A 24,085-nucleotide genomic window follows, 5' to 3' on the forward strand; every position below is an offset into this window, starting at 1 on the left:
TCTTCCTAACATTCCAGTTTCTTTTCATGTCAAACATAAGATTTTAGTATTTCATTATCTTTTTCCTTTTAGCTCTGTTTAACCCAGCCTCCTTGTAGACACTAACTTCTAAGGTTGCTTCTTTCTCCTTGTCCCATATCATGTCAGGTTTTATAGTCCTATTTTTTTTTTATGCATATAGCTGTAGGAATTGCATAGTCATAGTGGATGGTATATTGTTTATTTCTAGCTGTTCTTTCTGGTAACTCCAAGAATTTGCTGCTTTCAATATTCAAAATTTTACAGATGGTTCTGTGGAGATATTTACACACTCCATTGTGTCGCATTGTATAGTAGCCGTTCCCCAGCAGAACCTTACATATGGATGTCAGGTGGCTCACACTCACTTGTTGTCATTGTTGAGACCACTCATCTTAAAATCATTGATCATCAGTGTTGATCTTGGCCAACCATCATCATCCTGAAGCAACACTTTTTAGCCAGAGCCTTCCTTATCTATATATTTCTGGGTCGATTCATCCAGAAAATACTTAGCATGTTATATATATATATATATATATAAATAATTATTGGGAAAATGTGTGTGTGTGAGTGAGAGGACACTTCTTTACCTATATACTCAACAAATTTTTATCTACAAACTTGAAATTAATATACAGAGTATCCAGACAGAAAAAGGTCTAGTAAGGGGTCAAAATTGAAAACTTGGTATGTGGGAGTCATCGGATTTTTATCTGTTTGTGATCTGTTTCATGAATGCGCAGGCGTGAATCGTTCGCATGACATTACTTATATTAAGAATAAGTAGGGTTGAAAACACTTTTTAAAGATTGTGTCAAGCTTGCCTAATGGTTATTATACTTGACTCGCTGTCTTTAGGTTTTGGTTTGATATCAGCTCAAGTATTGTTTCTCTTTACTTACAAGAAGTGAACTGTTTAGAAAAAAAAAAAAAAATTTCTTTGTTTCTTTTTCTCTCTGTCCTGCTCTAAGCAAGTCTGATAACCTAGTCCACAAATTCCAAAATTCCATCATGACAAGTTTCAAGAAAAAATACATGATTAAACCCGGATCTCTAACTTCCAATGCAGACCCCTACTACCATGTCTCCTTCTCCAACATCAGGGGTCTACGTTCTAACCTTCCAGAAGTTGAAACCCAATTACAGAAGACTAAACCTGACCTTTTATTTTTAAGCGAGACGGGCGGGCTATTTTACTAAATGAGTTCGTAATTAAAGGATACTCTAACTTAACATCTAAATCTGACCCCCAAGATCGCCATGGGCATGGAATATGTGCCTATATTAAAGATGGCTTTCCATGTGGTAGGAACATCTCCAGAGAAGATCCTAACTTACCCTATATGTGCTTTCGGGTTGCACTTGCTCACACTACTGCATTTATATTTACTCTATCGCCCCCACAACAGCGGAGTTACTATCTTTAAAAGCATATCTGAGAAAATTGGCCAAGTCTTATCTGCTTATCCTTCAGCTAAAATTTATGTATGTGGAGACTTCAATGTTCACAACGTGGAATGGTTGACCCACTCAAACAAGACCGATGATGAGGGGAGGTTCTGCCATGATTTCTCCATTGCTTATGATCTCACTCAGATTGTTCACGAACCCACCCGTGTGCCCGACAATGACGGCCAGTATGCGAGTCTACTAGACCTTTTTCTCACAACTTGCCCTGAACTATGTTCAGTTTCTGTTCTGTCTCCTCTTGGATCTTTCGACCATTCTGTTGTATCAATTAAGATAAAAATGAAATATAAGACCCCCAGACATACCTCTCCATTGTACAGTATATCGATACATATGGCTGACTGGGATAGCTTCCGTACATTTATATCTGATCTACCTCTGTGTTCCATGTTTAAAAAGGATGTGTCCTCTATAGTATCAGACCTGACAGAATGGTTAATTATAGGTATAGACTGTTTCATACCCTCGGAAAAGTTCCAGCAAAAACCTAACAGCCAGCCATGGTTCTCTCCAGAATGTGCTGCTGCTATTGTGCACAGAAATCACTTTTTCCACTGCTTCCAACATAATAGATGTATGGAAACTAAAGCCACTTTTAGGACTGCCAGCAACCATTGTAAGAAAGTAATAAAGAACGCAAGAGTTCTATGCTCAGTCTGTAAAGTCCAAAGCAGCTGAACAGCGGCTTAGTTCCCACCAGTTTTGGCAAATAGCAAACAGAATCCTGAACAGAAGCGTGTGCTCTATCCCAACTATCATCAATGGACCTGAGGTAATCTCATCAGCATCAAAGCCAAACTCTTTGCCAAGAACTTTGCAGCCAATTCTACCCTTTGCGACCAAGGCCGCCAACCCTCAATATTTCCTCTTGTATCAGAAAACACGCTATGTGATATGCATATATCTGTATGTGATGTTTTCAAGCTAATCAAAAATTCCAGTAAAGCAACTGGCCCTAACGATATTCCAATTATAGTACTCAAAAAAACTTCAACCGGAACTAGCGCCTATACTTACAAAACTATTTAAACGTTGTCTTAAGGAGAATTGCTTCCCATCACCCTGGAAAATCTCATCAGTATGCCCTGTATTTAAGAATTTAGGTGATCGATCATCCCCCTCTCAGTACATGCCAATAAGTCTCCTGTGCGTCATGAGTAAGTTGCTGGAATCTGTGTTAAATACAGAAGTAATCAACCATCTCGGCAAAAATAACCTTTTTAGTGACACACAATATGGTTTCCGTTCTGCTAGATCTACAGCAGATGTGCTTACAGTTATATCTCATGGCAACCTATCTAGGGCAATTGCTCTTGACATATCTAAGGCCTTTGATAGGGTATGGCATAAAGGTTTACTTCACAAGATCTCTAGCTGTGGTATAGCTGGAAATATCTTCTCAATTATTAAATCATTTCTTTCTGACAGGTTCATAAGAGTAGTAGTTGATGAGCAAAAATCAGAAGCTCACAGTATTAATGCTGGAGTCCATCAGGGGTTCATCCTGGGCCCAACTCTTTTCCTAATCTACATTTAATGATCTTCCAAATCACAGCCTTACATCATTCGTAAACATTTATGCTGATGACACTACCATCTATGGTAGCACATCTAAGTCAGTAAACAACCAAGTTCTCTCTGATTCTCTCTCCTCTGATCTTGAGCACGTGGTACAATGGGGAAAGGAGTGGCTAGTTACTTTTAATGTATCTAAAACCAAGCTTCTCTCTTTACATCATCAACGTTCTGATCCCCATCTGGCATCAGTTGAAATGAATGGCTTTTGTCTTGAGGCCTCAAGTTTTAACAAGCTTCTGGGCTTGACCTTTACTCCTGATCTGAAATGGAACAGGTACATCAAATCTGTTGCCAAGGCCGCTGGAAAAATGGTGGGATCCTTCTATAAATCCAGTAGATATCTCACTGCTGATGCTATTCTATCTATATAAGAGCCAGGTACGTGCAAGGATGGAATACTGTTGCCACATCTGGGCAGGAGCTGCTAGAAAGGACTTGTCCTGCCTTGATAGAGTTCAAAATAGACAGTAGTCCCGTAGGAGATATCCTTTTCTCTTCCCTGCAACCACAGAAGAGATGTTGCGAGTTTATCTCTGCTGTATCGTTATTTTCATGGAAAGTGTTCGACTGAGCTTCAGTCTATGGTTCCCCCCTCGCCAAACTTTCACAAGAAACACTTGTCTAGCTGAAAACACTATCAATAATTCCCCCCACTCTTTATCTGTGCCTAAACCTAAACGTAGATTCCATGAACAAAGCTTCTTTCTTAGAACTGCACACCTGTGGAATTGTCTTCCGTTTTCCTGCTTTCCAGCTGACTACAATATGGTTGTGTTCAAGTCTAACGTAAACAAGTTCTTGATGAGCCGTCCCACTTAACAAATTTACTGAATTTCCATTACTAACGATGTCTATATTGTCCAATTTCTACTATACACTCTTTAACCCTTATCCTCGAGTGGCCTCTTGGCCTTGATAAGTGGTGATGATAAGTGATGATGTGTAAAAAAAAAATAAAATAAATAAAATAATATTCACATGCACATATCTCAGTTTTTGCATGAATCAAAATATGATATTTATGTGTATTTTATGATCCTGCAAGGCTGGGCTTCCTGCTAGTATATAATTATTTTTTCATACCTACACTAGTGTTTCATACTGATGCAATCATTAGTATAGGAGATGATAATTCTTATAGAGATGATTTGAACCCAGCCACTGCTAAGCTTTTACCTTTGAGCCACCAAACAATTACTACGGGGATGAAAGGAATTAAGAACTGATAAAGACATTTAATGCGCAGTTAAGGATTTATACGGATTATTATTTGATGTGAAAATAAGCACAAATTTAACCATATTCAGCCGTCAATTTGGTATAAAGCATTCCTTCTAAATCAACAGGCTATAAATTTGTCCGTTTTTAATGGGCTAAAATTTCATATATATAACTAGTCGGATCTTGTTCAGATATTATACAGGAAAATTTTATTCTACATTTTTGTTAATCGTTACACATTCTTAAAACTTTTTATATACTCCCTAGATTATAATATCTCTGATTTACAAAACGAGGTCATGTCTATCTTTTATTTTAGTGACTTTTACATGCTATTTACATGGTATTTCTTACTCTCCGCATATTTGTTTGGCTTTTCCGTATAAAAAAGCGAAACTGAATCCGGTGCAAATACGTCTACCTGGCACTTGTGCCAGGGACGTCCAGAAAGCAATCAGCTTTGATCAATGCAGGGAAAACATGTCATATCAGACAACTGCTATTCATTTGAACACTCCCCTTTTTGTGGGGAGCTGGTTTTTCTAAACATCTTGAGGAAACAAACAAATACGCATAAAGCTTAACTGGCTCTGCATGATTTCATTTCTCTATCGTGTGATGTTTGACCTAGAAAACCAGACGTTAATTTTTAAGCGTTTAATTTCAACCATTCTCAGTTCTCTGCCCTCTTAGCGTCGCGGTAAGATGTCAGGCTTCCTTTTCAGCCTTCGCCTCAAGGCTACTTGCCTACTAAAACTTTTTTTCACTACGCACACACACTGACAAACACCCGAGCAATGCCTGGCACCCCTGCTAGTCTATTATATAAAAGTGAAAATGTTTGTGTGTGCGCTTTTTTGTATGACCGACAAAGGCTTTTTTTCGGAGGGGTGCTTGGGGGTGGGGTCACTAATTCTTACAACTTTTTATACACTTCCTAGATTATAATGTATCCAATTTCCGGAAGGAGGTCATCTCTATCTTTTATTTGAGCGACTTTTATTTTATAAAATTCCCGCTATTCTGTCTTCTTGCGTATAAAAAAAAGCGAAACTAACGAAAGGAAACGAAGCGATGGCATTTTTCTGGCTTTGTGCCAGGGATGTCCAGAAAGCAATTAGCTTTGATCACTTTGTGGAAAACCCCTCGTATCAGACAACTGCTATTCATGTGAACACTTGGGAGCTGGGAACGACCTTGTGATGAAAAAAAATAAATATCATGAGAGGAAGCTGAAAACTTAACTAGCCCCAGAAACTTTCATTTCTTTGCCTAATCCTGACCTAACTATCAGTGAGTCAATAGCTTTTGATTGACATCACTAAATTTAAATGCTTTGCACTTTCTTTGTCGTCATAGCGCAGCGGTAAGATTTCAGGTTTTCCGCCTTTATGTCACGGGTTTGAACCTGCCTGCCTACTAACATTTTTTGAGTTCTTTTATACTTCCAAACACCCCGGGCAACGCTGGGACCCCTGCTAGTCTTGCTATGAATTTAAAAAAAAAAAAACCCTGTAAAAAGCATATTTTTAGAAGTTAGAGTAATTATTTAAGGAAAACATCATTTTTTTTTTTTTTTTTTTCTTTTCAGGAGGATGAAATGGCTTTTGGAAAACCCACAAAGTGAGTTGATTTATTGTTTTGAACATTATATTGGCATAAAGATGAACATCTAAAATATAAATCTTTCCTGTCTGTTTAAATGTATGTATGTTTGTATATCTGCCTAAAACTCTCTACAGGGGTGATTGATTTTCATGAGTTTGGTATCATTTTGAAGTTCAACCCTTCAGATGACAAATATCGAAAAATTGGCTAAAAACATTAATTCCTTCACCCTCAACTGGGCTCTTTCTACAGGAAGGGGTCGCTTTTTTTGCCGATATTTTCAAAAGTCATCCTCTCTTTTCGATTTGCTAGCCTTAATTTAAACATTCGTTTCTTCTGGTTTGACGATAGATGCAACAGCAAAGGCGTTACTTTTGTTTGTTTGTTTGTTTTCACATTCTTTTCCTCCTTCGAGGTACGGGTTCGGACTTGCTTGCCTACTAGCCAGTTATTTATTTATTTTATTTTATTTATTTTTTTTTTTGCTCAATACCCACCTCCCAACACCCGGGCAACACTGGGCACCAAGACTAGAGATTATAGACAAAAAAATGAGAAAAGTCGACCATGATTATATACAAAAATGAAAGGTGAACATTATTATATACAAAAATCAATGAATAATAATGATAATATTATTAAATGGCCAGAAGACAATATTACCATAAAATCAGATAAGTTTGCAACAGAAATAACATAGGAGTGTTAAAATAAGTAATAAAATAATCTGAGAAACATTTACTAAAGTAAATAATTTGATAAAAAATGAAAAGCATCTTGATTTGTAGAAGTTAAGATCCTACAATCTGTTTTTATAATCTAAAAAAAAAAAATGCTTTTTTTTTCCTTCAGGAAATCCCTTTCTCATACCATTTATTTCTTTTGATAAAAAACTCTAATTAGGAATTTCGTTTACATAATGAATTTTGTGCAGCTTACTTGGAAAATTTATCCAACCAGCCAACTCATCAGCAGAAAATACAAACTAGTCATTTAGAGTCAAAAACATCATATTTTGCCTTTTTATCTGATTAGATGAATCACCTTAGAATTATATATATATTGTACTGATCCAGGTAGAGAGGGGAAAAGAAACTGAAGAAAATGATAAATAAATGAATAGCTATCAGTGCGATTAGCTAACCCCTCTTCCTCCTCCTCCTCCTCCTCCTTCACACACAACATCGCTAGCAGCAAAAGCTGTATCAACTTCCTCACACACGACATCACGAGCAGCAAGAACTCCACCACCACCTTTAACACCTTGCCTTTTTCCCTTCGCTCATCCATGTCACTATATAAAAACCAATGCACAAGGAAGTAGTAACAGCGATAAGAAAAGAGTGAGAAAGGAGAAAAGTCTTTAAGCGGGGAAAACAAAAAAACCCAGTCTTTTTTTTTTTTTTTTTTTTTTTTTTTTGGTCGAGACCACGAGGGAAGGGGATGGAAGAATTCCTCTCATCGTCATGTCAAAAAGCAATGGACAGAACCAATGACCAGATATGATGGACGAATCATCTCCGTATTATTCCAATGATAAAATGAAAGACTTTCTTTTGCCATCTAACTCTTATTCCCATAAAAGCGACTAAAAGGAACCTAATATTCAACCACAAGAAAAAAAATCGGCATGGAAATGATATCCACATGGAAGAATGTAAAATGACACAAAACACATGCAATTTTTGGGTCGACGAGATGATGTTGACGAATTTGAGACTACAGAAGGCGATATATCTGCATTCACAGACTTTTAAAAATAGTAATAAGAAAGAAGGAAGCTACACTGGTCAGGCGATTATATTTTATCTGCAGTTAAGTACCACATTTCTAATACCCCAACCCCTGCCTCCATCCATGTTTTTTGGACTGTTATTTCAGAATGATATCCATGTCAATTTTTTTTTAATTTTTTTTACTTTATTATTATTTTTTGTTTGATTTCATTATTTTATTTTGCTGCTGGTCTTCTCGTTTGCTCGACCTCACTCCGACCCATCGAGGTGTTGCATCAAGTTTCAATTATGTTTAATAAAGCCTTTATGATATTTTATCTGTGTTCTGTCATTATTGCTTTGCGTTCAAATCATTCAAGGTTAGATGAGAATCTAATTAGAATTATCACCGAACATATGGGTAGATAACAAGGTGTTCGGAGAGGAAATGCTGGAAGAATTGCCAGCAGGAATGGCAACTATGACGTTAGCCGAAGTAGAAATCGAAGGCCAAAATATTAGCTAAGATGGAAATAGAAAAAGCCAGAATTGAACAAGAGGTTAGGATGAGCGAACTTGGCATAGCACACCAAACGAACAAGGATAGGCAAAATAGGTTTGACGTGACCAAACAAGTTAGACTTATCCCAAAATTTGTAGAACCAGTGGACGACTACTTCACCCATTTTGAGGGTACAGCTCTTAATATGGGCTGGCCAAAAGAATACTGGAAGATTCTACTACAAACCGCATTGAGCGGCAGAACACAAAAAATGTATGCAGCACTCCCAGCAGAGGATTGCGCAGTCTATGAAACAGTTAAGGTAGCTATCCTAAAAACGTATGAATTAGTCCCATGAGCTTACCCGCAAAAGTTTAGAGGCCTAAGTTCTAAAACGTGAAGGGAAATTATGACAAGTTAAGGCAACTCTTGTTAATAGTTTCAAAACTGTTCCCGAGGATATGAGGCTACACCTGGCTGAGAAAAAAGTAGACGGTGCTTGACATGACCAAATCAGCGGACGAATATGATAGAATAAGAGCTCATAAACCCACTTTCCCAGGTGGTGGAAAAATTTATCTGCTTAATAAGAAACGGGATGGCCCACAGGTGCTTATGGGGAATCTGTCATTCTCAGCCAACTGACCGCCATTCAAGCAGAAACCCAGACCCCTAACTTGCTTCAACTGTAAGAAGCCGGGTCACATGGCTGTAAACTGCTGGGCGAGGCGAGACCCGGAACCTATTCAGGGTACCCCAACCAAACCACAACTAATTGTGTGTAAGAAAGGAGAAGAGGAGTACAAACCCTTTACATCAAGAGGATATATTTCTCGAGACAAGAGGAGCCGGAGAAGGACCATCAGCATTCTAAGGGACACTAGTACCTCCCAATCCTTAATATTGAAAAATTATTGCTTGCAGGAGCAAAACCAGCTGACAATGAAACAGTTATGATTAGGGGCATAGAGGGTAAACCCAGGAACATTCCCTTGTTCAGCATCCACTTAGAATCGGATTGGAAGTCCGGAGTAGGGGCAATTGGTAGCTTACCTATGAAGGGGGCAGTGATGATATTAGGTAATGATATCGTGGAGGGCTGAATCGAGCCGCTAAAATCAAACCAATCGAGGCCTAAATCTAGGATGGAGACCAAATTAATAGAAGATAAGGCATCAGCAAGAGTAACAATATGTGTGTTTGTTTTCATTAGGATTTCACACAATCTTGTAGCTTGCCACCTGAGCACAACTTGGTATTATCTAGATCACCTGTGTTCATACTTTGTGTATAATGAATCAAACATTGTAGGAATTAGTTATCTCCCTTTGGGAAAAAATATTTTTCAGGCAAGAGTTATTTAGCTTTGGCTTAGGATCCTTTTGTAAAAAAAAAAAGTTGGGCAACAAATCTTGTTGCCAATATGATTTCATAGCAATTCTTGTACCAACATGTGATCAAGAATCAAGACAAATCATTTTTGTTTTTGCCTTAGACATCCTAATGACAGGACCTGGTTTTTGGCATGTCGCTTAACAGAAAATCCACCATTAAGTAAATGTAATTTTTTGCTGTATATTTAGTGCACATATTGTTTGCCTTCTTCTGTATAACTTTGTGCATTTTTATTTGTGGGAACGATGTAGGTACTGGTATGTTTTTTTAATCTACATGTCACAGTTATTATCTTTAGAGCATATCATAGGCAAACTATTAATCTATTTTTTAGTGTTATAATTTTATGTAAAGAAATTTGCTGAAATTCTTGTTCATGTAACTTTCTCTAGTTTTGTATATTTCCTCTCATGTAATCTTGCCGTTTGACACTTTTTCTTTCTTTCTTTCTTTCTTTCTTTCCTATTTAAATACGTCCTCTTTTTTTCTATTGTGTTCTTGGCCTCTTGCCTTGTTGTTACTGCTGTAAATTTAGTTGAATGAAGTCTTGAAAAAGGTCTTTGTACTTATGTCTTCCTTACATTAGTCAGACACAGGTTTTTTACCAGATTTTGTCTTGTACATGCTTGCATTACCAATGCGATACTTAATGGTGATTCTTAATTTAAACTCTCTACCCATGTGTTGTTAATCTTAATGAAATAAAATATCAATGATTCTAATTCGTCAGCATTAAATAACCCTCAAAATTGTTAATTTACCAGAAATAGACAAATCAAATGAAACCATCAACCATTTTAATTGTTTAATTTAGAAATAAATTTAGGCAATTTTTGAGGGGAAATGTTTGTCGAAGGGGTTTGGGCACTTCTACATCATTGAACAAAATTTTGTAGCCGATAAATTGAGTTTTCAGATAACAAAACAATGGTTTTAACTGAGTTTTTTGTCCATTCTAATAAGTTACAAATGGTAGCTTTCAAATTATACAGTCAGAATTACTTGAATATTAGTCAATTAAAAAAAAAAAAACTTTAATCATGGTAGCATCTTATTTAAATCGAAATGGAAAATTACCTCCCTATTGAACTCTGCTGTTTTACGATTGTTTTCATCAAATTTTATTTTTTAATAAATAATTTTGTAATTTTTGGATTCATGTGAAATTCAGTTTTATGATTTCTGAAATCTCGTCCCAATAGTGTAAAAGCACCAAGGTTTGAAATTAAGTCATCAGCGACATGTTGGCTTTGTCGCTTGTTTCAATAACCAACATAATTCTTCAATCATAGTCTTTGTAAATGTCAGGTTTTCCAACATTTTATAATATCTCAATTTTTATTCCAGTAGAAAAGTACATGACTTTTATAGTTCCAAACCTTATAAAGTGATACGTGGCAGCATGTTTGTTTAATCTGTCTACATACGAATGAGATGAACATGTTATCAGTTGGATCCAATAAGTGGTACATGCAAGTGGTGTATAGGATGTGATGGAATTATTTAAACAAAGTTAAAATCAATTTGATTTCAATGCGTTTACTCATATTGAAATAATGTTGCATATCAGAGTGAAGGGCCTTGAACTATTCAAAAACAATCATAGTAATTATCAAAGTCAAGTTGTTTTGTTTGATAAGTGTTAATGGTCAAAGCAGAAGTCACGAGTCGTGATGTTATTGATGGAGTTTAAGAATATTTTGGAAGAAAGAAATGGTCAGGAAACAAGTTGAGTGCACCTTATAAAACTGGAACTTTAATTAGTCAAGAGAAAATGAGGTTTTTTTTTTTTTTTTTAATTTTTTTTACTCCATGCTAATGACTAAGATTGAATAAAAATATAATTTTTTGTAATCATTTGTCCGTGTTGATTAATTAAAATTAACAAAAATTGGAGAAATTTTATTTCCACTAAAAAAATAAGTCCTCATTTCTCGGAGTTCATTCTCAAGAAATCTTCAACCTTACAGCATCGTAGCACGACAATCACCAGAATATTTGATAAAAGTATGAATAATAATCGCAAGCTATGGATAAAATGAAGGCTTTTTCTGTTAAATGATGAATTGTTTTGACCTTCACTGTTTATTCCGCATCCTCCATGTCCACTGGCAATGTTGTATTGTCAAGTTTATATACCCGTATCCATGTATGTCTAGTGTATATAAAGTATACATATTTCTGTAATTGATGTTCGTGTATCATCTAGTTGGCAGAATTAAGAACAGTTACTTTTCTTTGTATATGGGTGTCTGCACATGTCAATCTTTTATGTGTATATCTAATCTTTCTGTGTGTATGTGGGTGTTTTCACATATTCATGACAATAATGAATGGGACCATAAATGGACAGTCTTTAACAATGACGAATAACAGCCTTGTCTGCTTGACATATACCTTCTTCATTGTCTCCCTCTTCTCTGGTGGCAGACACCTGAAATGAAGGCATCTTCTTCCGAATGGAAAAAACAAACGCCAAGTTAACATTTTAAGATCTTTATTTCCAAATATTCATGTCTCTGAGTTTATAGCACTTAATCTTCTCCCTTACGTTTTTCTTGGTTGGTCCGTAGATGCTTCTATCGAACCATGCACAGCTTCTGTTCGCTAGCTAACTCGTAACTCTTTTCAACTTCTCATTACAGACTTAACCTAATTCTGATTTCTCCTGCTTTGTCTTTTACGTCAGCCAGAGTGAACAATCTTGTTTGTCAGATAAGCCACATCACTGTTTACTGAACGAAATTCCAAATTAGCTTTGTTTATGCTTTTCCTCTATTCATAACATTGTAATCGGGTTAAAATGGTTAAAACTTAGACTCAATGACACTACACTGACGTGTTGTGGACACGGTGGCTTTCAGGGGGCATCCGGTTGGAGATCACCCACACGTACCCCATCGCCAATATAAAAAGAAACGCACACATATTAGGAGAGTTCGGTTGAGACTTTAGTCTGGGCGGTTCGTCAAAGATTTGAAGAAGGCTAGTCATCTGGGAAATATGAAGAAAAAGAAAAAAAATCAGAAATGGTTTGCGTACGAAAAACATTCCAGAGAATGTGAAAACTTCATGAATAAAGATTGTCTCCATAAATAAGAAACGCGTTGTGTTTTTGGAACATACATTTTGGTTCCAGGTCAACAAGATGAGATGGAAAACAAAGGGAACAGAAGGAAAGGTAGGACTTTAGTTATATGCATATATGTTACACATACACACGAATGTGCATTACACGCACATATAAGAATATGTATAGACCCAAACATGCAACGTTTACAAAAGTAACAATAATTTTTCAAGTCTTCAAAATTTTTCTAGAATTGAAACATAAATTTTAGATTCTTTTATAAAAGGTTAATTCTTGCTTTTAACTTTTTTTATTTTATTTATTTATTTTTTTTTCAGATACTGGAAACTTGAATCAAGTAAAGTTTTAAGTGAAAGCTGGGATTGGGCAGTTTCAGAAGCATCAGACGAATACAAGAAAAGAATGGTAATTTAAATTCTTCCATTTCCAAACTTTTGCTGTTTTAACATTTTCTTTCACCAAATCAAATGCTCTAAAAACCAAAAGTACAAATTCTTATAAGAAAACCAAAATTCAAGACTATTGATGATGGCAGAAAACCCCCAAATCCTGACTGGTCAAGCCATAAAATCAAAAGGTCAGTTTGCATTAAGTCAAATTACTTATGCACTTGGGCCAGATCCTCCTTGGTCTAATACTCTCCCTAATGCCTGGGGGTATCCAGACATGTGAAGTTAATGCAAGAGGTACATTACTTGTGACTTTAACACATAAGACATCCGTGATCTCACCAATGTAAAGTTTCTGATGAATCCTAGTTAATGAGATCTTTTCTTCCAATTTGCAGACTCCCATCCACCTGATTCTGGAATGATCATTATGTTGAAGCCATTGCATATCAAAAGTGGTTACGGCCCATGTCTCATTGCCAAGTGAAATGACAGAATGAACACTGACAGGAAAAGACTTTTCGAGCCATTGTGATTTTAGTTTTATTAGATTGGGTTGAGCTGGATAAACATGCAAGATTAAGGTTTTAGCTAAAATTTTAAGATTATCCACTAGCAGGGTTGCCCAGAGCAAAAGTGTAACATATAGCTATTAAAAATTCTACCTTTCTCCCCACCTTTTCTTTCTTTTCTGTCCAGCCCATTCTTCTTTGGACGTCCACGCATACAGACAACTCATGTTTATAGATTCCTTGACGAATTAGTCGGCATAAGGAAATTAACTCCTTGATTTAAAAAAAAAAAAAAAAAAAAAAAAAAAAGAAGTCAAATACTTCTCTTTAGTCAGTACATTAAATGGCTGGAAAGCCAACCTCCACCCAGCATCTATATAAATCTTACCTGCCTGTTTAAATGTATGAATGTATGTCTGTCTGCCTAAAACTTTTGATAGAAGCAATGGATTTTCACAAGATCGGTATCGTTTTGAAGTTTGACCCTTCGGATGACAAATATTGAAAAATTGGCTAAAACCATTAATTCCCTCACCCTCAACTGGGCACTTTTCTACAAGGAGGAGGTTGCTTTTTTTCATCGATATTTTTGAAAGTCATCCCAGCTTTTCGATTGACTAGCCTTATTTTAAACCTTCGCTACTTCCAATTTGGTGATGAACACAATGGCAAAGACGTCGGGTTTTTTTTTTTTTTTTTGCTCAACACACCTCAAACACCTGGGCAATGCCAGGCACCCAGGCTAGTATTATAGAAATGGCAGTTATCTGCATAGGTGCATCTACCTACAAGTCAAAAACTACACAAGATACATCGACAAAGTTTATATATTGTGTTTTCAGAATTGGAGATGAGGATTGGTTATTCATATTATTTGGATTCATCGGACTACTGTTCTATTCTTGAAAAAGATTAGAGGTTATATGACACCACATAGTGTTTCTGACCCCAATATTGTGTGCCGTTCATTTGTTCATCTTATAAATGTAACGTCATTATCTCACTGTCGTTGAGGAGGCATAGGTCGACAATAGGTTGTACATCTAAACAATGATATAAATGCGGGAGTACCTCAGGAATCTATCCTCTGACCTTTTTTATTCCTGATATTCATAAATGACCTCCCTGATAAAATTGTTTCAGAGATGGGTATATTTTCTGATGACACCATGCTCTATAACAGGCACGAGGGGGAAAACAAATGAACACATATCTAAGGAAATGGCAGAAACACTAGAGGATGACCTCCAATCTGTAGTGGAATGGGGACAAAAATGGATGGTCACATTCAATGCTGCCAAGACTAAGCTTGTTTCCTTCAATAACTACAAGAAACCTTCACTACCACCAATAACAATGGCTAAGAACACATTACCCAAAAGTACTTCCTTTAAACTCCTTGGCCTAACGTTTACAGGGAACATGAATTGGAATAGATACATTGAGAGCATTGCCAAAGCTGCTGCGAAGAAGGTGGACTCTCTCTACCGCGCTAGAAAGCTACTTACACCTGAAAGTATCCTGTACCTCTATAAGGCCACCATTCGCCCATGTATGGGGTAATGTTGTCACATTTGGGCTGGTGCATCTGCTACTTGTCTCTCACTCCTTGACAGGGTTCAAAATAGTCGCTAACCTGATAGGTCCTGAACTGTCATATAAGCTTGAACCTCTGTCCCATCGACAAAATCTTGCATCCTTCTGCCTGTTCTACAAGTACTTTAATAATGAATGCTCTGACGAACTACAAGCACTTGTACCCCCTCGACGTGACTACCCTCGACAAACCCGACAAGCAGCTAAATCCCACCCCTTCACAGTAGAGATCCCTAGGTGTAAGAAAGCTTTCTACTCCAATAGTTTCTTCCCCCAGAACTGCTAGACTTTGGAACTCCCTTTCGGGATTCTGCTTTCCCAACTGTACTGACATGCAGAAGTTCAAGTGTAATGTGAACAGACATCTTGCTACTCATCTCCCTTCATAATATCCCTGTCTCCAATAGTAGCCCCTCTACTTCAAAGTGGCATTGTGCCTTGTTTGGGATGAAAATTGAATTAAAGATATATATATATATAAAAATAAAATAAACACAAGAAAAACATAGATGCTGACGTTTCACATCTGTCAGTTGTTGTGTGTTTCTACATGCTAAGGTTCACATGTAGGTTCTGTTGAGGCTGTGTCGGTGACTTGCTGTCAGTTTAACTCTCCATCTCCCTTGGGAACCTCTGAGCGACCTACTGCCGACAGCTGTATCCAAAATCCAACTGTCCATCTCGGGAGTTCAAACCTCAACTAAGTATCCAACTGAGACCCCACTCTTCCCCGTGAAGTGTCATTTCTATTGTTCACTTGACTCGCAGTAACCCTCCTCCCAGCACACCTACTGACCCATTGTTCCCTTCTTATCAGTCACTCATTATACCCTGAATTAAACCCTACACTTATTTTTCTTTGTCTGCGTTAAGAACAATTTCTTATCCATTGTCTACAGATAAGTTTTTTAGTACTCGCTAAACCTACTCCCTTTTTCTTTTGTCATCTATTATTTGTTCTCCCCCTCCTTCTGTACTCGACAAACAGCATCAACCAAAATATTGTGAAAATAAAGCTCAAGACGAGAACAGTAGTCCAAAGAATCCAAATAATATATGAATGATGTTACATGTTTTAAAGTTTTCAATTTAGGGAAATACTTGTTTGTTTTTAAATTATTAATTTGAGTTTGTATTTTAAAGTTCCATATCCTCCCACTTCCTCTTCTTCATACAAAATATCCTCCTCCTCTTCCTCCTACTGGAAATTTGTTTGTTCCACTTCCTCTTCTCCAGACTAAGTCCTGTACCACCACTAAAATTGTGACGCAAAAGGAAGGAAAATACTAGCATATTAATTTTTGTTTTTTCTTTCAGCATAATTTATGTTGTGACAATTGCCATTCTCATGTTGCCATGGCATTGAACCTAATGCGCTACAATGGCAGCTCGTCCTGGAATATGGTTAAACTTTGCTTTATGATGTTAATTTACAGCCATTATGTTAGGTGAGTCATCATTTTGTTTTTGAAATACTGTATATATATATATATATATATATATATATATATAGTAGACCGAACATATCTGGATTTGCATGCTGAATATGTATAACTATGTTTTAAACAGTTTATAATAAATTCATGTTTGGTGTTATTTATTTGGAATTTTATTTTACTATATTCCTATATATATGCAATAATTTTGTTGATATTAATAGTAATTAATTCAAAAATTTAAAAGAAAAAATTAGCAAATTATCAAAATTCTGTGAGCTGCAATCAGAGGTCAACTGTCATGCTTTATTAATATATTTATTCAATTAATTAAAAAATTATGTTCTTAGGAAAATAAAAAAAAATGTATTCTCATATGTTCATAGAGAGAAAAAGAGTTATTTGTATTACTAGCATTTCAGCCCGGCGTTGCCCGGGTGTTTGGATGTGTATGTTGAGCAAAAAAAAAAAAAGTGGTAGTAAGAAGGCAGGCTCGAATCCGTATCGCAAAGGAGGAAAAGAATGGGGTAAAACCTAATGTTTATGCTGTTACGACCAACGCCAACCCGGAAGCGACATTTTTTAAAATTAAGGCTAGACAATCTAAAGGAGAGGATAACATTAAAAAATATTGGCGAAAAAAGTGACACCCCTCCCTATAGAAAAGTGCCTAGTTGAAGGGGAAGATATTAATGTTTTTAGACAATTTTTCCATATTTGTCGTATGAAAGGTCGAACTTTCAAACGATACTGATCTTGGTAAAATCCGTCGCCTCTATTGAAAGTTTAAGGCAGACATGCATAATACATTTATATATTGGTAACTAAAAATTTTCGACCCAAACTGATGAAAAAGCTTGCCCTACCTCTGAATACCCTTTATGTAAAAATTCAAATATTTAGACCAGAAATTGTCTGAGTAATTTGAAAGAGACCACAGAGGTCAATTTTTTTTTTAACTTTGACCCCTATTATGACTCCTTAAAATTTATTGTTTTGGGCTCAAATCAAGTTATTAAGTTAGATCCATGTCCAAAGAACCTATATCTAAAATTTCAAGTGCATAGACCCAAAATTGTCGGAGGAGTTTCGTAGAGTTCTCAAAAGTCAAATTGTTGAACTTTGACCCCTTAATCGCCAAATTTCTGGCCAAAAACCGATCACATCGATTTTCCCAATGAAGTTTCCAGCCACGGTTATGGTTTGTAGTGTGGTTTCAAGTGAGGGCCACATCATGCCACCTCACATCTTCATAGCCGCCTTGAAAGTCAACACTAAAGTGTACCTGGAAGTGCTGAAGAATGGTGATCCCCTAGTGCAATACGGTGGCCGCTGGCAAACCCTGAATGTGGCAGTAGGACTTGTCGCCGGCCCACAAGTCCAAAGAGACCCAGGCTTGGCTTCAGAAGGAGTGCTGTGACTTTGTACCCTTCTTACACTGGCCCCCTCCTTCCCCGACCTGAACCCGCTGGACTACTTCGTTTTGTCATATGTTGAGAACATCACTAACATGACCTCCCACAACACCAAAACCAGTCTGATCGATTCCATCCGCCGAGTATTCGCCGAGTTCCTGTTGGCGCTTATAGAAAAGGCATGCTCCCAGTTCAGGACCCATATTGAGGTGGTGATTGTGGCTACATTGAATAGATATCAGCTCTACTACATAATCAAGTTACCTGAATTGATTTTTTCAATAAAAGTTTTAAAATAAAGCTGCAGTGTTGTTTTTAGGGTGACAACTTTATCGTTCCACCCTGTATTTTCTGACATGTATTTCAATAACAGCCACTAGAGTGATGTACCCCCCCCCCCATTAATATGTAACACTTTTCTTAGATCTTTAATCATTGTTCACTAACCTCTGTCCTATCGGCGCAATGTCACATCCCTGTGCCTATTTTACAAGTAATTTAACTGAATATGATTTGATGAATTCATAGTACTTGTGCTTAGATGCTGGAAAGTTTTTTACTCTAATAGTTTCTTCCTTTGAACTGCTAAACTTTGGAATTCTCTGCCTGTTTCCTGCTTCCCTGACTGTACTAATCTGCAAAAATTTAAATGCAATGTGAATAGACATCTTGCTGCTCAACTCTCCAATCTCCTGTTAAACATAATCCTAAATAGTAGCCCTTTACGTCCAAATGGCAATATGCTTTGTTTGAGGTTAAAGAGTAAATAAAAAATTGTCAGCATGCAGTAAAAGGAAGAGAGAGAGAGAGAGATAAACTCTTTTTCTTTTAATATATATAATGGAAATAGTATTCCAACAAAATAGAGAAATAAAAAGGAACAAACCGTATTATGTGTTCATCAACGTTTCGTCTTTATTTCGAGACTTCCTCTGGATGAATGAGATTAAGAAACAAAAAATACCAGTACTAAATATTTGAAAATGTTTCACGTGCACAGTGTGATGCAGTTCTTTCAGAAAAACAGAAAAAGACGTTGGAAATTGAAAAAGGAGGGGGGAGGGTTGGCGCTGTTAAAAAGAGGGAAATTTCAGTGACGTCATATAGTCGTTAATGTAACTTTAAAAATATGAACGCAGTTAATATTCTTACTGGAAAAAAGATATATCTGTTGAAGTTCAAATATAGGTTTGTAACAGAAATGAAATGAGTGTTTTTTATGTAATTTATTGATTGAGATTGTGTTAATTATTACAGGGGTGTTTGAATGGTGTGAGAGGTTAACAGAGAGGTTAGTCTACAGTTAAATAATGTTCTTTTAATAAAAGTTTACTTATTAATGGTGCTAAGTTATAGAAACCTGCACATTGTTTAATTGTGCTTGAAATTGCGATAAGTGCAGATTCAAGAAGTCTCCGGCGCGGTTTATTTGAAATAAATTTTACTACTTTAGCCTGTTTAAAGTCAAAGGTGTGATTATGCTGCAATGAATTTTTTTTTTTTTTTTTTTTTTTTTACACAGTGATCACCACTTATCAAGGCCCGGAAGCCACTCAGGGATAAGGGTTATTGTAAGTACATCACGTTAGTGAGGAGATTTTATGAAGTGTTTAATAAGGGGGGGGGCGGTTCATTAGGAATTTGTTAACATTAGACTTGAAGACATCCAAGTTGTAGTCCGGAGGGAAGCAGGCAGACGGAACAGAGTTCCACAGGCGTGCAGTTCTAAGAAAGAAGCTTTGCTCATGAAATCCGCGTTTTGATTTAGGCACAGATATAGAGTCGGGGGAAATTTTTCACAGTGGATTCAGCTAGACGGGTGTTTTTCGTGAAAGATTGGCGAGGGGGGACCAGGGATTGGAGTTCAGACGAGCACCTGCCATGAAAATAACGATAAAACAAGGATAGGCTCGCAACGTCTCTTCTGTGGGAGAGGGGTTGCAGGGTAGAGAAAAGGGCATCCCCCACTAAACCACGAAGTCTATTTTGTACTCTGTCAAGGCATGATAGGCTGTTTTTGGCAGCTCCTGCCCAGATATGGCAACAGTATTCCATCCTTGGCCGTACTTGGCTTTTATATAGATAGAGAATTGCATCAGTAGTGAGATATCTTCTGGAGCGGTAGAAGGATCCCACCATCTTTCCTGCGACCTTGGCAACAGACTTGATGTACGTGTTCCATTTCAGATCAGGAGTAAAGGTCAAACCCAGAAGCTTGTCAAAACACGGGGCCTCACCCAGACGAGAGCCATCCATCACAATTGATGCCAGCTGGGGATCAGAGCGTTGATGATGTAAGGATAGGAGTTTGGTTTTGGATGCATTAAAGGTAACTAGCCACATCTTCCCCCACTGAACCACGCGCTCGAGATCAGAGGAGAGAGAATCCGAGAGAACTTCGTCATTTACAGCCTTTGATGTGTTGCCGTAGATGGTCGTGTCATCAGCATAGATGTCAACGAATGATTTAAGTATGTGTCTAGGGAGGTCATTGATGTAGATCAGGAAGAGAGTTGGGCCCAGGATTGACCCCTGAGGGACTCCAGCATTTATATTGCAGGCCTCCGATTTTTGTCCATCTACCACTACTCTTATGAGCCTATCAGAGAGAAATGATTTAATGATTGAGAAAACATTTCCAGTTATACCATAGCTGGAAATCTTGTGAAGTAGACCCTTATGCCATACTTTGTCAAAGGCCTTTGATATGTCGAGAGCAATTGCCCTAGAAAGGAAGCCTTTGTCAAGAGATTCACTAAAAAAGAATGAGAGAATAATGCACTTAGAGAATTGCTATTTTTTATATCTCTTTTATGTTCACTGAGCCTTTTTTTCCAAAAACCTACTGTTGATTTTATGTCGGGCTTTTCTGCTTGTGTAGTAATAAAACTTCTCAAATGCACTTGTGATGTTAGGCTATATTACCTTTGGTCAAAATTGCTTGTTTTTTCATCGGCTTTTTTTTTTTTTTTTTTTTTTTTTTATTATCAATATGCATTCTGATACAAAACTTATGTAAGAAAAGATACATAAATTTGTGAGATTTCATATAAATCTGGTCAGCCATTTTGGAGTCCATAGAGAACGAACTCACAAACTTCTTTTTATACAATAGAAGATAATTATGTGAATTTTTTTTCTTTTAATAAATAGGTTACATTGTTTATGACTATTTTACCAACTGTATTTCCTTAAAAATAATTTAAATATTAATTTACTTGTCCAACGTCTTGTGTTACAAAAAAAAAAACATCATTGCAAACATTAATTAATGAGAAACGAATTACCTCTCTTTATAGTCGCTCTTTATCAGTTAAAAATCATTAAAACAATTTCCTCTCCAAAAAGTTTAAAAAAAAACAACAAAAAACATGGCTGTGTGTTTATGGTTTAAAAAATTACCTATTTTTATAATTAAAAAAATGTCATGTTGAGAGGAGACTGTTTTTTTTTTTATTACAGATTCTTTTTAAAATAAAAAAAAATGTGCAAGTGAATTGACATCTGTTCCTTTTATAATTTATATTAAAAAAATTATTCAGAAAAAAAATATTGTTGAATTTTCATTTAAAAAAATCTAAATTTTTTACATCTATTTTTTAAAAGGTTATAAAAAAAGAATTTGCTGAAAAAAATTGTTTTAAATTTGTCATTTGTTTTTTTTATTCATTTTATTTGTTTTAAAAATTTTCAACTACTAGAATTTCCACGGGTTCTGCTAGTTGAAATATAATTTATATTACCATCTACATTTTTCTTTGATTTTTACCTTTCTTTTTCAGTGTCTGTGCCTTTTTAAAGACCTGGCTTCCTTTCCTCATCATGTCTGCAATTGTGATTACTTTGTCAATAGTTTATTCCACATAATAACGACAATACTAATAAACAAAACCTTGTACTTCCGGTCATCCTCATGGAAGAAACCATGGCAGCAACAAAAGACAATCTCCTTCTCTTCCTTATCGGAAACCTATTCAACCCAGTTTTGATCTTTTATTGAAATTACTATTTTTACAACCATGTTTTACTGGTCGCTGCACCAGCCCATTGTTGAATTATTAGGAAGGGGATTATTTTTAACAGAAATTATCTTGGAAATGATAAAGGGTAAAAAAAAAAAAAATTTTTTTTTAATTATTTTGAAACCTTTTTTCTGGTGATTGAAATGTGCTGGAAGCCATAAAAATGAGAGACCGAGTAATTCACCAGGAGAAATCTTATTGAATTTGTTAAACTCTTCTCTTTTTGTACAACCACTCTACAATGAAACAAAACGTCTTATTACTTTTTAAATTGGCTGATTTTTGTGAGTGAATACTCCAATCTCTATAACAATGCGCTAAGCAATTTCATATTTGTACATATACTATCACCTTTCACATACATTTAAAAAAAAAAAAAAAAAAAAGGAAAAAAGAGATTATTTGATAAACAAATATGGTGATCGATCTGATATCACTAACTGGCTGACAGAACAAGAATAATCTACCCCTATGGAATAAAGGGTTTAATTTGAAATTACGTATAGGTTCATAAGTTCGATTGTAAAGATTCACAAGTTTAAAAAGATGCATCGGAAGGTTAGACGTTACATCGTCCGTAATATGAAAATAATAATCAAGGTAAGAATAGTTGTTCAAATAATGCAAATACTCATCTAAAAAAAACAAAAAAAAAAAAACAAATCTGATTGTACTTTTTGTAGCATTACAAATGTCATCATACAATTTACTTCTATGGTAGCAAAAAAACATGTGTAATTGTATTATGTAATAAATCTAATGTATATACTAGATGTGCCTGGTATTGAATGTAACGTTATATTCCTTTTAAAAAAAAATGAACTAAAAAAAAAAAAAAAAAACGGACATGTATATGCGAGTATTATGATTTTTTTCTAAACAGTTCATTTCTTGTAAGTAAAAAAAGAAAAAAAAAATACTCGGGCTGAGATCAAAACCAAAAGACAGCGAGTCAAGTACGATAACCATTAGACCAGCTTTCCCCAGATCTTTAAAAAGTGTTTTCAAACCTCGTGAAACAGTTGACAAACAGATAAAAATCTGATGAATCCTAAGTAATAATTTTTAATTTCGACCCCTTAGCAGCCCTTTTATCTGGATGAAGACTAATTAAAAAGTTTTCCACATGTCTGAATACTCTATATATTAAATTTCAAGTCTGTAGATAAAGAAATTGAGTATATAGATTGAGAAGTGTCCCCCCACACACATTCTCACTTTTATAGATATATACTAGCTGTATATACCTGGCGTTGCCAAGTTGAAACATTGATGGCCAGAAGGTTTAGTCACATACCTTTTTTAAGATATATCTTAACTTCATATGACTTTCTTGAAAGTGATGTTGGATATATGAAAGCATAAAAGACATCCATTTGTTTCTATGAAAATTGAATGGAAAATAAGTCTAATAGCTGAAAGGGGAAATAGCTCTCACAGCTTAAATAAACTTTTGTTTTTAAAGGTAACTAGTATCGGATAATAATACTTGAAAATAAATACAATATAAATAAATAAATCAATTTTGAATAATATTTTTAAATAGAACAATTAAAGCAATTCTATTACAGCAAACAGTTAATAACACAGAGAAAATTATTAAAATAGTTTTCTTTAATGTAATATGCAAATGAGTTATTTCTTGAATGTAGATTTCTTTGAATAAATAGTTTATTTATTTATATATATATATATATATATATATATATATATATATCGTTCTGGAACGAAAGTGGTTAAACGTCCATTTTTGGTATGAAAATTTGTGAAACATGTTTTGTACATGTTAATCAAATTTTGAACAAACAGACAGGAATATGACTTTATTATAATATATATATATATATATATATGTATATATATGTATATATATATATATATATATATATATATATATATATATATATATATCTTCTTTCTGATCTATATTAACGATCTTCCAAATCACATACTTAGATCATTTGTTGACATTTATGCTGATGACACTACCATCTATGGCAGCACATCAAAGGCCGTAAACGATCAAGTTCTCTCTGATCTTGAGCATGTGGTACAATGGGGAAAAATGTGGCTGATTACTTTTAATGTATCTAAAACCAAGCTTCTATCTTTAC

The 24,085-nt window shown here is 35.6% G+C and overlaps 1 protein-coding gene across 1 annotated transcript in view; it reads left to right on the plus strand.

Annotated features, from left to right (window-relative positions):
* The window catches only part of LOC145300229 (transmembrane protein 222-like), a 53,981-nt gene extending 31,347 nt beyond the window's left edge, over positions 1–22,634 (plus strand). The window contains exons 3-6 of the mRNA XM_080144467.1: positions 5,882–5,913; positions 12,919–13,006; positions 16,416–16,546; positions 21,732–22,634. Of these exons, the coding sequence (XP_080000593.1) occupies positions 5,882–5,913; positions 12,919–13,006; positions 16,416–16,546; positions 21,732–21,816 (336 nt within the window). The 3' untranslated portion in view covers positions 21,817–22,634. The remainder of the gene's footprint in view (positions 1–5,881; positions 5,914–12,918; positions 13,007–16,415; positions 16,547–21,731) is intronic.
* The last annotated feature ends 1,451 nt before the right edge of the window (positions 22,635–24,085 follow it).

The sequence above is a fragment of the Euprymna scolopes genome, chromosome 2 (genome assembly GCF_053919585.1).
Source record: "Euprymna scolopes isolate OS-2025 chromosome 2, ASM5391958v1, whole genome shotgun sequence".
Taxonomy (NCBI): Eukaryota; Metazoa; Mollusca; class Cephalopoda; order Sepiida; family Sepiolidae; genus Euprymna; species Euprymna scolopes.